Source organism: Cinclus cinclus, chromosome 16, assembly GCF_963662255.1.
Source record: "Cinclus cinclus chromosome 16, bCinCin1.1, whole genome shotgun sequence".
NCBI lineage: Eukaryota > Metazoa > Chordata > Aves > Passeriformes > Cinclidae > Cinclus > Cinclus cinclus.
This window is the reverse complement of record NC_085061.1, coordinates 15,220,765-15,234,391: the sequence shown is the minus strand read 5'-3', so window position 1 is coordinate 15,234,391 and position 13,627 is coordinate 15,220,765. Positions and strand designations below refer to the sequence as shown.

The 13,627-nt window shown below is 41.4% G+C and overlaps 1 protein-coding gene across 3 annotated transcripts in view; it reads left to right on the top strand.

Annotated features, from left to right (window-relative positions):
* Positions 1-13,627, top strand: part of USP7 (ubiquitin specific peptidase 7) — a 71,470-nt gene that overhangs the window by 28,138 nt on the left and 29,705 nt on the right. For 2 of the 3 annotated variants that reach the window (XM_062503783.1, XM_062503781.1), the window contains exons 2-7: positions 2,914-3,018; positions 3,405-3,437; positions 8,670-8,868; positions 10,230-10,368; positions 11,058-11,146; positions 11,861-11,969. In XM_062503783.1, the coding sequence (XP_062359767.1) occupies positions 2,914-3,018; positions 3,405-3,437; positions 8,670-8,868; positions 10,230-10,368; positions 11,058-11,146; positions 11,861-11,969 (674 nt within the window). The remainder of the gene's footprint in view (positions 1-2,913; positions 3,019-3,404; positions 3,438-8,669; positions 8,869-10,229; positions 10,369-11,057; positions 11,147-11,860; positions 11,970-13,627) is intronic. The other variant, XM_062503782.1, reaches the window with a different exon arrangement.

Sequence of the window (13,627 nt, the reverse complement as noted above, 5' to 3'; positions counted from 1 at the left end):
ATACTTTTGGAGAATGTAGAGCAGTATCTCATAGAAAGTTCTTCATTAGTTAAGGACAGTTCTTTCCCCATGAAACATGGTGTCAATATTTAAATTCTCTGTTTCAAGGTAATGCTGGATGTGCTTTTAGTGAAGAATAGAGCTGTTCCTCAGGTGTTTGCTCCAGTTTGCTTCCAGATACTAAGCTGCACTGGTGATAACTTTAGGAAGAAAAATAATTTTTTGAAGAATTAGTATTAATTTAGTGTAAACAATTGTTGCATTTTGAGAACATGCCGTATGCTTCTAGAATGCAGTGACCCAGAGGACAGCTTTCTGTTTAGACCAGCACGTGCTGGTAAAAGGTTAAAAAAGTGGGGGGAAGGCAGGATGTTGAAATGAAATTGCGGATCTTCTCACTCTTTTTGTCATTTTCCTGCTCTTAAATTGCAGGAGTTCAAATTTTGTTGTAGTAAATGTTTTACTTGCTGTTCTGCTGCAGCATTGCCAGTGCCGATTGCTGCTGAAGGGGCTCCTGAGGCTCTACCCGAGCCAATCTTCTGCAAACCTTTTTCTTACAAAGTCATACTTGATTGTGTTTTTGTTCTAAAGCTGAGAGTTTAGAAAAGTGCGCGTGTTACCGTGGGTGCTGCAGAGTGTGTGTTTCGCACCGCCCCTGTCGCAGCTCCCTCAGTGAGATCTGCTGCACCCCAGTAAGTGTCCAAAAACCGCGTGCGAGCATTAAGTTCGTGCTGTAGTGTAGCTCTAATCCAGGAGTAAGTCTCTAACCTGAGCTGTTTCTGTCGTGCTGAGGGCAGAGGTTACTACTTGTGCGGATTTACTAGGAGAGTAAACAGAATAGGAGTGCCGGGTGTGAAAGTATCCTCCTGTGTGCTGCGAATTGGAATGAGGCAGCAAAAGCAGGCTGTGCTCTGAGGAGAGGGAGGGCTCTGAAGCTCTGGTGACAGACGCTGCTGCGCGTCTCCCGTGCCTTATCCTACCTTCCGTGGGAGCCCTGGCTTTTACAAGACTCGGGAGTTGATCACGCAGCGATTCCTGTTGTCACTTGTGTTTGTCCCTTTTGCCCAGGAGAAGCTCAGCTGCAGTCTGGTAGAAGGCAAGCGTCCAGGCTAGTTGGCAATTCTTGCAAACAGGCTGGCAGCCCCGCTGGCCCGTGGGGAGCCCCGCTGGCCCGTGGGGAGCCCCGCTGGCCCGTGGGGAGCCCCGCTGGCCCGTGGGGAGCCCCGCTGGCCCGTGGGGAGCCCCGCGTGCCCTTGGGCAGCCCCGCTGGCCCGTGGGGAGCCCCGCTGGCCCGTGGGGAGCCCCGCTGGCCCGTGGGGAGCCCCGCTGGCCCGTGGGGAGCCCCGCGTGCCCTTGGGCAGCCCCGCTGGCCCGTGGGGAGCCCCGCTAGCCCGTGGGGGAGCCCCGCTGGCCCGTGGGGAGCCCCGCTAGCCCGTGGGGGAGCCCCGCGTGCCCTTGGGCAGCCCCGCTGGCCCGTGGGGAGCCCCGCTAGCCCGTGGGGAGCCCCGCTAGCCCGTGGGGAGCCCCGCTAGCCCGTGGGCAGCCCCACTAGCCCGTGGGGAGCCCTGCTTGCCCGTGGGCAGCCCCACTAGCCCGTGGGCAGCCCCGCTAGTCCGTGGGGAGCCCCGCTAGCCCTTGGGCAGCCCCACTAGCCCGTGGGGAGCCCTGCTTGCCCGTGGGGAACCCTACTAGCCTTTGGGCAGCTAGCCCGTGGGGAGCTCGGCAGGGCCGGTGGCGAGCACAGCTCTGTCCAGGGTGCTGACGGGCGAGGGCACGGCCAGGCTGCCGTGCTGGAGCTGGGATCGTGCTGTGCTGTGTCTCTTGGGAACAATTTCCATCCTGTGGCACAGGTTACCCGCATCCCCGGCGGTGCACGAGGTCAGTAACCTGTGTGTAGCTTTTGGGTATAAAACTGGTCCTCGTTACACAAATCAGTGATCTTGGTGCTTTTGAGGGGTAGCGGAATATGTAAGTTAACAGCATGACTTGTATAGCTATGAGCAGCTCCTCAGACCTTTTAAATTAGAGTGTCTTTTAAGTACTGGTTGCCTTTGAGATGGTTGCAAGGGCTTATAGGTTTTGCTGTTTGATAAAACCCACCTTGGTTTATCCAAGAATATATCCACTTTTCTGGAATCATGCTGAAACTCTCTGCTGGCTTTTGGTGTGGAAGCTATAGAAGGAGGTGGTGTTCAGTTGTTGCAGGAATCAGGAAGGTGCTTGTTCAATCAAAATAGTGGGGTTTCAGTTCATCAAATTGTCTCATATCTCTTGGTTTAGTGTCATTTACATATGCAATGGTCACTGGAGCAAAACTTAATGGCAGTTATGGCTAGAAACTTGAAAATGTTATATCTAAAATAATCCTTAATCCTAAAAGATTTACTTTTCAGTTTTCACCAAGTAAGATTTAAATCTTACCATTACAGTTGACTAGAGGATCAGTTTTTTTCTTAAAAAAAAGTAACACTGAAAAACTCTTAAAGTAACTTGTTAGTTTAGAAAGTCTGCTATTAGAAACTTGTGTAAAATTATTTTGCATTGTAAAAATGCAAGAAAAAAATAAAAAAATTCTTATTTAATGAGACTTGGTTCTGAGATTCTGATTGTAAGGCCATTTGGAAACTTGAAAGTCAATTTATGTTCTTTGTATCTGTATTTCACATTGATGTGGACCTTTTTGTTCATCCATAAATATTCCTGTGGGGAATATTTATAGGTTCCTATGGGACCTATATGGGGAACTCTCATTAGACACATACCAGTACGACTGTTGAGCAATAACTTAATTAAATACTGTTCTGTGCAGGTGTGCACCATTTGTGTCTCATAAACACTACCTAAGATAAAAACGTTAATTTATGATTATTATGTGATTAATTTTTGCATGCTTTTTTTTTTTTTTGGTCTTAGCTGGAGATACAGATGATCCTCCAAGAATTACTCAAAATCCTGTCATTAATGGAAATGTAGCAATGGCTGACGGACATAACAACACTGAGGAAGACATGGAAGATGGTAAGTAAATATTTGATAAACACATGGTTTGTTTGGCTTCTTTAATTTTATGATTTTGAGGAGAAAATGGTCAGTCTCTATGTCCTTTGATCTGTAACTCATTAAAAAATGAATCCCTCTGTAGTTATGACTGCTGGCTTTCTGTGTAGGCATCCTTTTGACATAGCTGTACAATAGGATTAGACTTCTGAAGGCTTGGGATTTTTTTCGTGTACTCTTTCTAGGTACTCATTTATATATTGCAGAAAGTGCTACTGGCCATTATTATGTTTTGTGATACAGCCCTTTAAAGGTGCTACAGCTGGGCTTTGCTGAATAGTAATTTTATCAGTTACACAATTCCTTCAGGGTGTTTAGAATCCTTATCTGTCCTGCTCTCTTGTCAGGTGGCAGCTGTGCTCTGGTTTTGTCTGTGTGTGGTAAGTCAGTGGTAACTATTTTGTTGATGAACATCTTTTGCTCTCAGTTCTGATGCCTAATTTTACTTGCAAAAGCAAAGAAAAAAATATGTATTAATGTCCTGTTAATAAAAGGGGATGTGTTTTTAAAGTCTATTTCTTGGTCCATTAAATGAAAATAAGGGTGTACAGTTTGTTGCAGAAGATCAAATAATTATAACTCTGGGTATATTTCAAGAAAGGTAACAAGTTTCTAAATCTGTTATGTTTAGTGAGAAAAATGTGCAATGTTATTTCTTTTCTTAGGAAAGGATATGGGCAAGGACTGCTCACTTTAAAGAGCAAAGTAAAATTGAGTTGGGAGAAGGGAAACATTGTATGGGTGGGATTTGTTCCATATTCCATGCTGTCTTGTGAGAGTACATTTAGGACTATGCTTAAACATTTAGTTAGATTTGTGCAAAAATGTTGAGTGATTTTTTTTCAGAAAAATCAAGAGTTTGAGGTTAAAGGTCAAAAAAGTGCTTGCTTTCATGTGTTCAAAGAGCATAGAATACTGATAGCAAATAGTAATGTTCCACAGAGAGAATAGGGTTTAAATTCAGAACAAAAGCATCTCATGTTTGAATCACCTCTGTATCATTGGCAAAGATGAATTTTTCTATGACCAGAGTCTTGCAATGAAAGAAAAATGTAGTCTTCTCAGCCTATGAATTTTATTTGTGTGATTATCTAATCTCATTCAGAGGGTTTTGATTTATTGCTCAGAGTGAAGAGGTGAGACTGAAACAGGGAATTCTGTTTTTACCAAAAGCTGTTATAAAAGATGTTAAAAATCTGTCAGGCCATGATATTTAGAGGGTGGCAAGAGAAGACCACATGGGTTGACACTGACTGGCTAGAACAGATCTGTTTAAGTTCTGTTCTTGGTAGGGATGTTTATATGTAGAAAGCCTGTAGTGTTTGCTGTTGATACAACCAGTACATAACACATTGGTAACTTAGAAAAATCATTTGTCTGCTAGTTGGTCTGTATATACTTGTACAAATTAGCCAAAATACGGACTTGAACTGCAGAAATAGCTGATGAAAGCCAGGCTGTATCAGGGCTGGCAAGTAATCAGATATTCACCTCTTCATTCAGAATAACATTAACCAAAAAACTACTGTGAACCTGTTTGTGTCAATTCCCAACTGTTTGACTCTTCTCAGACCTGGGTGTTGAAGGTGCTGCACTAGGGAGAAGTGTGTGAAGGCATATGACAGAAGGCTTGTGAAAGCTTTTCATGCCTTTCTGGACTTCCAGCATGGTCAGGAGCTTGGCCCACTCTGCAGTGGGACATCCTTCAGGGTTCAAGTGGGATTATTAAGCAATACTTGTAATAGTTCCTCATTATCATATTTGAATAAGGAGTGTCTGGCTACATGTTGGTGCTGCTACAGCTGTGCATTGACACAGATAGAAAAGAGTGTTATTGCAAAACGTTAAGTTGAAAAAAACATTCCTGAAGTCTTGCATCACATAAGTGGATGATGCCTCTTTTCCAAGTCTTGTAAATCAGATTAGTTGCTTGCTGTTGCATTATTTACACATCAGTGCAATTGCTCTCTTGCTGTTTGTGCTCTTGCTAATCTGGTTTGCAGCATGATGTGCATGGGTAAAATGGGAGATCTGGGTGTCTCTGATAAACATGCAGTTTTCTTTTGCTGTTACTCATAGCAAGGAACATCAATCTGAGCTGATACAGAATGCACGAGGAGAATTTAGATACCTCTTCAGTGAAATTAATGAGTTTAGTGGTGCCTGTGAGAGGTGAACAGTAAGATGAAAGGTTGATGCTTCCAGCTGGATGATAGAAATCGGCTTTCTCCTGATTTTCTGAGTTCAAGAAACTTTTGAGGTGATTTTGTTCTTCCAGCTTAGCACATAAAGAAATGACTGATAAGACTGGTGCAGCTCTCATCCCCTTTGCTAGGCAACAGGCTGCAGGCATTGTGAGGCACAGGGAACAGGAGCAGCAGTGGACCACCTGCAGGACTTTCAGATAAGGCTGTGTTCTCTCAAGTGCTGTGACCAGTACCTGTTGCTGCTCTGTGTGAAGTCTTAGCAATTAAAAAGAACCAACTGAAGGACTGTGCTGTGTTTTGTATGGAGAATGACTTAAATGAACCAGACTCTAAAAGCTGGAATAGCAGCCTCTGCAAATGAAGTAAAAAATAATAAAAACAAGGCTCTGATCAAAACTTGTTTGCAAGTGCATCAGTATTCAAAGCAGCATATAGAATAAATTCTCTTAGAAGTTAAAGTTCAAACAGAAGGTCCCTAGCTGAACATAGACTCACAGCTTTGCCATTACCTCCTGAAGTCTCATTTCTGTGAAGAATTGCAGAGGCAAGTAGGCTTTCAGAAGCATCAGTCTTAGCCATATGCTGGTATTGCATGCTGTATTTGGATTGTTAGTAAAATATTCATAGAATATACAGCCATTTTTTCCATTAATAATTCAGGTTCAGAATATTTTAATAATTCCAGTGCACTTCCAAGGTAGCAACATTTACTAAGAGAATATAAAAATCTGCTTTTCCCAAAAGCATCAACATTTAAATACGTGTTTCAGCCTTAAAATGGATCATATTCAGTATTTGGATCTCTGATTTGAAGGATCTTTCTTCTGTGAAGATGCTGAATGTGACATTCATCACATCAATGAAAAAATCTTTTCCACATAGGAAAGACAGTCCATTTCCTGGAATATCTTCAAGTATTGTCAGCTGGATCAGTCCTTTTTACCTTGTGTTCAATTTGTAGTTCTGGGATTTATAGAAGTCTCGCTTGCCAGTCACTACTAAATTATCCTGCTGCCAGTTGCAGTCTTTAACTGGCATCTGGAGGACATGTTCACAATGGCAAAAAGATGTTTTATTTATTGATGTACTCAAAATAATTGTCACATTTCTTATGTAAACTTCTTTTTCTAATAAAATTCTTCCATCCATCCATTATACTTGCTAAGAAAAAATAGGCTTACTGGAAAGAAAGGAAGGTTGTTATTTTTAAAGAAACTTCTATTTTAGGGTTGACCTGTGTTACAAGGCTGCATTTTTATGGAGCAGTTACTAGTGTGTGTTCATATATTTTACAAAGAAAGAGTTCCCAATTCCCTGGTGATCTCTCACGCACAGGCTTTCCTGAAAACAAATCAAGAAATCAAGAAAGGCAAACTTTCTCTGAAGCATCTGCAGATGTTGCACAGGCTACATTTTTTAGCTGACACTGTAGCAGCACTGCTGCATCCTTGTGCTGAAGTGCTCTGAAAGCTGCATCAAAGGAGGCAGAAAGCAAACCTGGCTCGTTTTTTGGAAGCTCAGACTGAGCCCAAAAGCACTGATATCATGATTGTGAGTAGGGAGGTAGCCTCAAGTTGGTTTGAGATACACGTGTGATGCGAGACTGATTTTAAATAGTTAAATGTGTTAAATTTGTTTTATCCTGGCTGCAAATCGAGTTAGAGCTCATCTGTCTGCAGCCTATCTGGTTCTTGGGTGTAGAAGATCAGCTCTTCACTCTGTCAACAGGCAGTGAGGAGTGAAACTGGGAAGAGAACATTTCTTAAGTAGGTGACAGACTGCTGGTTAGCTGTACTTCCAGGCAGGGAAACAGGAGAAAGTAATCCTTTGAACTCCTGTGTTATTGTGGAAGCTGTCAGAGCACAGGGCAACGCGAAGGTCTTTGCAGGAGTAGAGGGTAGAGGAAGCAGGTTTGGGCTGTAGTTCCTTCAAGAGGCAATTGGAATGCTTATGGCTGTCAGGCCATACACAACAACAAAAAAAATCCTCTGTGTTGCAGTTCAGGAGTAGGACAACTGCTTGAAAACTGCTTCACAAGGGAGAAGAATGAAATCTGTCATAGCTCCCTGGCAGTGGATAAAACTTGGTAATTTTCTGTATGAAGTGTATAATCTTTACGCTGTTGCATGTTGTAATGAAGAGTGTTCCATGTTTTAAGTAAGGCAGCAATCAGGACTCACCTGTGTTTTGGAAAAATGATTCAGCGCTGTCTCTGGTGCTGTGCCAAGCTGAGTAAACCACTGCTGTCCGTGTGTGGAAGGAACACGTTTGTTGTACTGTGTGCCTCGTCACAATTTCACAATCTGATTTCTGATTTCTGGCTCGGTAGTGTTGTCCCTCAGCGCTCTTTGATTTCAAGTGTCACTGCACGTGTGGCACACATCCCCCATGGGTGCAGTGAGAGCAGCAGGGTGACCATGGGTGCTGCCCTCTGCCCTGTGTGCTAGTGCAACCTCCTTACAGCCAGGAGGATTCCATGTTACATGAGTGTCAGACTGGAGAAGGAGGGAAGTGTCTCGTGCATCCCTGGCCTGTAGAGTTGTTGGGGTAAGTTGCAGGTTTTTCCTGTGAGGCGTGTCACAGGAAAGAGAGCCTGGTCTTGTGCCTTGCTGAAGCTGTCTCAGTCCCAGCACCCTGTTATAGCTGTGTGCTACAGAAGCAGAACAGATTGTGGTAGGTGAAGAACTGGGTATGTGGGAAGAAGGCAAAATTACTTTAATTGCGTATGTCAAAATAAGCTCTGAAAAAAAACCTAGTCTCATTTAATTTTGTGCTAGACCACTAAAAATCTTTGAAGTCTTTGCATAGCACAAAGAAAACAGGACCCTGCTCTTGAACTGATTTTCAGCAAACGGAGGCGATTTTACAAAAATCCAGCAACCAACCTATGGCATTCATCTGTTTTAAAATACACTGTTGCAAGCTAAAACCTACTAAAAGGTGACATGATACCAGCAGGGCATTTGAACAGATTGTGAAATTCCTTTGTGCGTATGGGTTTGTGCAGGAAAGTGACTTAAACTGGGCTTTGGAGATGCTACACAGCAAGAAGAGTTAGAGTGGGCTGTGATTTAGTTGTAGAGTCTGTCCTACTGCACCTGCTGCTTTAGAAGAAACTGGAGTGGTAACAAATCCTACTGCTAAAGAAGCATCTAAAGAAATAGTGGACAAAAAGAATGTGTCTTGCAGTGCTGTGTTTGCCTGAATGGAGTTGCAGTGTTTTTCAAAATGAAAAAATTGAGATGTCAGTAATTAAGTAGTTCACTGTCCCTCTGGGATGGGGATGTTTTTGTTGCTTCCCATTTTCCTCTACACGAAATATGCTCATGTTACATGATGTCGGTCATTTTGGAGTGAAGAAGGTGAGGTGTTTCCAACAGTGGGGTGTGTGTGTGTGTGTTACAGATACAAGTTGGCGATCAGAAGCAACATTTCAGTTTACAGTGGAACGCTTCAACAGGTTGAATGAGTCAGTGCTCAGCCCTCCCTGCTTCGTTCGGAATTTGCCGTGGAAGATCATGGTAATGCCACGTCTCTACCCAGACAGACCACACCAAAAAAGCGTAGGATTCTTCCTTCAGTGCAATGCTGAATCTGATTCCACGTAAGACCCTTTTAATTCTTGTACAACTCCTCACTTGACACCGGTTAATCAATTGAAAGAAATACAAATATCTACCAAAAAACCCTCACCTCACTTTCTGCAAGAGGAGAGAATTCTTGTGAGAGTTTGAGTGCTCTTTACCCCCCACATTTCTAAATCTCGAAGCATAAGACTAATCCCCTCTTTAGGATGAGCTAAAATCAGCTTGTGAGACTAGAAGATTTTGGTAGAATTTAGATATATGCTTGCTGAAGGAGAAGTCCTTCACTGACAGGCAATGGTTTTCTTGGCATGGAAAAAGTTCAGGGTTTATTTCAAATGAAGATGGAGCTTCTCTAACCATGCCAAGCTATAAATGCTGCCCTGTGAAGCGTGTGAACAGGGAACTGCTACCAGTGCAGGCAGAGAAGGGCACGAGTCCTTTCCTTAAGTGGAGTTCATCGCTCATCCAGCAAGATCTGAACATGTCTGTGTTCTTGGAGTCCTGCATGCAAATCAACGTTGACTACCTTTGACCACTTTTGTAAATAATAGAAAATTTTAAAAGACATCTACAAATTTCTAGGGCATTTCTGTAGCTTATCCACTGAATTTGAATCTCACAAAGCTTGTTATTTACTCTGAATAATAAGTTGCTGTTCTTTGTAATTTTTATAATTTAGAGGTGAGTTTTCAGGACAGAATGTAAAGAAAAAGTTGTAAGTGTACTAATGAGTCACAGGACATGTGATTCACATCCAAGTATTTACAGAAAAAGGGTGATCTTCAGAAGTACCAAGCAAGGTGCAGCTGGTGGGTCTGAGCAAGCAGTGCTGGTGCATGAGGCAGTGACAGGATCTTGTCTGAGCTGTGTCCAGACTGATTACCTTGCACAAGTAGGGTGGTTTTGAACACCAGTGGTCATGAAGAAGTGCTGCTGAGACAATTAGTGTTGGGGAGTTGATCTTGTTGGAGGGAGGGGAGAAGCTCCTCATCCTTTCATTGCCAAAGGCTGAGCCCTCCCACTCCATAGACACCAAGAGCACTTGGAGTTGACCCATCCTTGTGCAGTGAGGCAGATCAGAACTAACTCACTTGGGAGAGCTGTCAGCTTCTTAAACCAACCTGCAACCAACCTGACACACTTTCTTGTCAACACTGTTGCCGTAAGAAAATCTCCATTCCAGCTTCATAATGTGGCTTCAAAAAGCCCCAGAGGTTCATGCCCTCAATAACAATTAACATCTAATAAGGGAAAAAAAAATCCAGTGTGTGAAAGTAATGTACCAAAAATCCCTAAGCAAAAAAAAAAAAAAAATTATGTAATGACTATAAAAAGCTTGGTTTTGAAAGAGTTTCAAGTGTTTCTTCTGTATTTATAGGTCATGGTCCTGTCATGCACAAGCAGTTCTCAAGATAATAAACTACAAGGATGATGAAAAGTCATTCAGTCGTCGTATTAGTCACTTGTTCTTTCATAAGGAGAATGACTGGGGCTTTTCTAACTTCATGGCCTGGAGTGTAAGTAATTGGACATGTATTAATCTATTGCTAGATAGGAGCAGTTTTTTGTACTACTGCATACTGAGGTGCTCATAGCAAAGGGATTTTTTCCTCAAGCTGTTATTTTTTCTACCATTGCTGTAGATTTCTTCTCAATTTCTTACTCTATTAATTTGATTTTTGTAGAGTGCTTTTACTGATGTTGTAATTTAAATATTTCCTCATTTTTATTTTCTGCCTGAGTGTTTGTATTTTGTTACCACTATGTGATAGTCTGACATTCGGAAGCAACAAATTTGCTTGCATTTCCATATGTTCTTTGTGTATATGTAGATGTATATTTGATGCCCTAATAATACTACTAAAGTTTTTTCTTGAATGGTGACAACTTTTTGAGCATTTGCAATGGTTTTGGAATACTGTCCAGAAGCAGCAGAACGTTTGATTACCAACTCTTATGCCATTGAAAACTGAAAAATTACTGTGAAATCTTAAAATGCAGGAGCAAGTTTCCTGCGCTGAGACACTAAAAAAGAATTAAAATGTATTGAGCTGAAATGCAACTGCTTTGGTGTTCTTCAGTTTTTCTTCTTCAGTTTATTACTACTGATAGCTCAGGTTTGGAAATTGGAAAGTCTAACTAGATGCTTCACTGCAGTCATGTTGTATGTTCACTTTTCCCGTTCCTGGTTATTTGTGTTTTACAGGAAGTTACTGATCCTGAAAAAGGCTTTATAGAAGAGGACAAAGTTACTTTTGAAGTCTATGTTCAAGCAGATGCTCCACACGGAGTAGCGTAAGTATCTTTGATTAAAAACAAAGCAATATTAAAAATTCTTAATTCTAGTATTTTTATGTTGCTTGGGATCATTCAAGTATTCTGTGTTATTGCTATTTGTAGCTCCCATCAGACATTCTCACTTTGTCACTGCTAGTGGATGAATTCTCACCTGGCAATATTTTCATAGTCACATAGAGATTTTGTATAGCTTAAATTTCTGTTTGCATCAGTCAGCAAAATGATGTGGAGCCTCTGTGTGAGTTGGTTTGAGATTTAACACCTCTGCAGTTCTGGCCTGAGCATTTGTGGTGTGGGAGCAGGTGGGGTTTCAGGTGCAACCATTGGCTCTGCTGTCTAACTTCCCATGGTTTACAGTTGTAAAACTGCTTCATCTCTGTTGTTCTCCTTCATGGCACTTGTAAACAATGGGGTTGTACAGAGGTGCAGACTTGCCCTTAAAAATACAGCTCTAAGCTCCAGGGCACTCTCATAGGACATTATTTTTCTGCCGTATAGAGCATATTTTTAAAAAAAAAAGGTAATAACATTACTAAGCATCTAATTGCAAAGTCTGTTGTTACTGGCAGGCAGCAGTGAAGTGTAGTTATTTGAATTTTCTGAAGCAGTGGAGAGTAGCTGATACAAACCAGCAGCACTACCTTAGAACAAACACTCTTTATTATTGGAACACAGAACTTCCTTGTTTTTAACCACAAACTATTTTTCTAGGTGGGATTCAAAGAAGCACACAGGATATGTTGGCTTAAAGAACCAGGGAGCAACTTGTTACATGAACAGTTTGTTACAGACTTTATTTTTCACAAATCAGCTACGAAAGGTAAGTAATACATGAAGAACATGAGATTATAACATTGGCTGCTTCAATTGGCATTTATAAATGCTTCAAAATAGACCTATGTGATCCTTTTGCCTCCTTTATCCTTTCAGAGGAGTTGTGACTTACGTGGTGATGTACATCATACTGCAGGCAGAGTACAGGAAGCTCCCTTTTGTAGTTTGTGGAACACAAGCTTTTGTCTTCTGTGGAAGCAGGCAGAGCACCTGGAGAAGACCTGTTCTTAGGGGATGTTTTTTTGACTGTATTATATATTAATATTGCTAGGAATTGCTGGGGGCAGGGGGAGCAGTTTAATCTTGCAGATAAAAGATGAAAGCAATTTCTCTTTTCTGAAGTAGTTAAAACAGGGAATTATGGTTCGCAGCAATAAACAATACACAAAGATACACATTTGCTCTGTCTTGAAATTCCTATTATGCAGCAGAATTTTTTGTTATTGTGGTTGCCATCCTTGTAGTGATGGAAAGCATTGTATTTTCAGTAGTTCAAACAATGTAATTTTGTATTTACTTTAGTGGTACTTTTTCTTTACTGTGGATGTTATTTCTTTGCTGGAAAGAACTTCTTTAAGTATCTTTTTAATAAATATCTCATCTAAAACCAGGATAAAATACACTAGATAATGTATCATTTTAAAACAGTGCAGTACCCTTACTGGGATTAAAAACGGAAGTGGTGACTTGATACTGGGGGTGGCAGTTTAGAAGAGGGGATGTACTTGGAGAAAAAAAGTGGCACTGTTCAGTGTATTGGAGTTTCCTATTGATCCTAATTTATTCTTCTGTGCATTTCTGCACTTACTGTCTGTCCCTTAGTGAAAATGAACTGTTCTAACTTGGACTTTCTCTTGTGTGGACTAGCTGTTGCAGTGCAGTTAATATTTTTTCCCTTTTTAATGTACCTGCTTTCCACTGTCATTGATTTCCCACCATCTTATTATTTATATTCCTGTGGCCTGCAAGTATCCCAGTTGGCATTTTCTTTTTTCTCTTTGCAATGTGCTGTTTACTCTGAAGCACTGCAAAAAAAAAACCACCTCAAACTCCAATGGAATGTAACTGAGATCTTCCCAATGCCACGAACAACAGATAGATAGATACCTGACTTGTTTTACATGATGCACCTGTTCCTTTTTTGCAGGAAGTATAATTTACTCATTCAGTTTATCACTCATTATAATGTTTGTTCTTTTTGGTCAGCACTCAGTGTTCGTGCATTTTACTTTTTTGGACAACTTCACTTTGGTCTTGAGAGAAAAAAGTGTTTTTGTAATAGCTCCATCTAATGCAGTTGAGTAGGTTGTTCAAGACCATCTTGTAGTCGCTAAATCAATAGATACCATGAAGTAGTGAAGAAGAAGTTATTTTTGTAATGCAGATTGGTTTCAATTGAACTAATCTTACCAGGCATTCCCCAGCACTTTTTCCCCAGCCCCAAAATAAAAGTAGCTTTTACCATCTCTTAGTATCTGGCTAATGACCACATGAGAACTTAATTTACGAGAGCTGGTAGCTGCAGCTTCCTTTATGGAAGTGTTCCTGGACCTCAGCTGCAGTGTTCAATTCCTTGCTCATTCCACAGGCTTTCAGAGTCCCTCCAAACAGAACAGATGACAGTGGCAGTTTTAGACAGCTTTA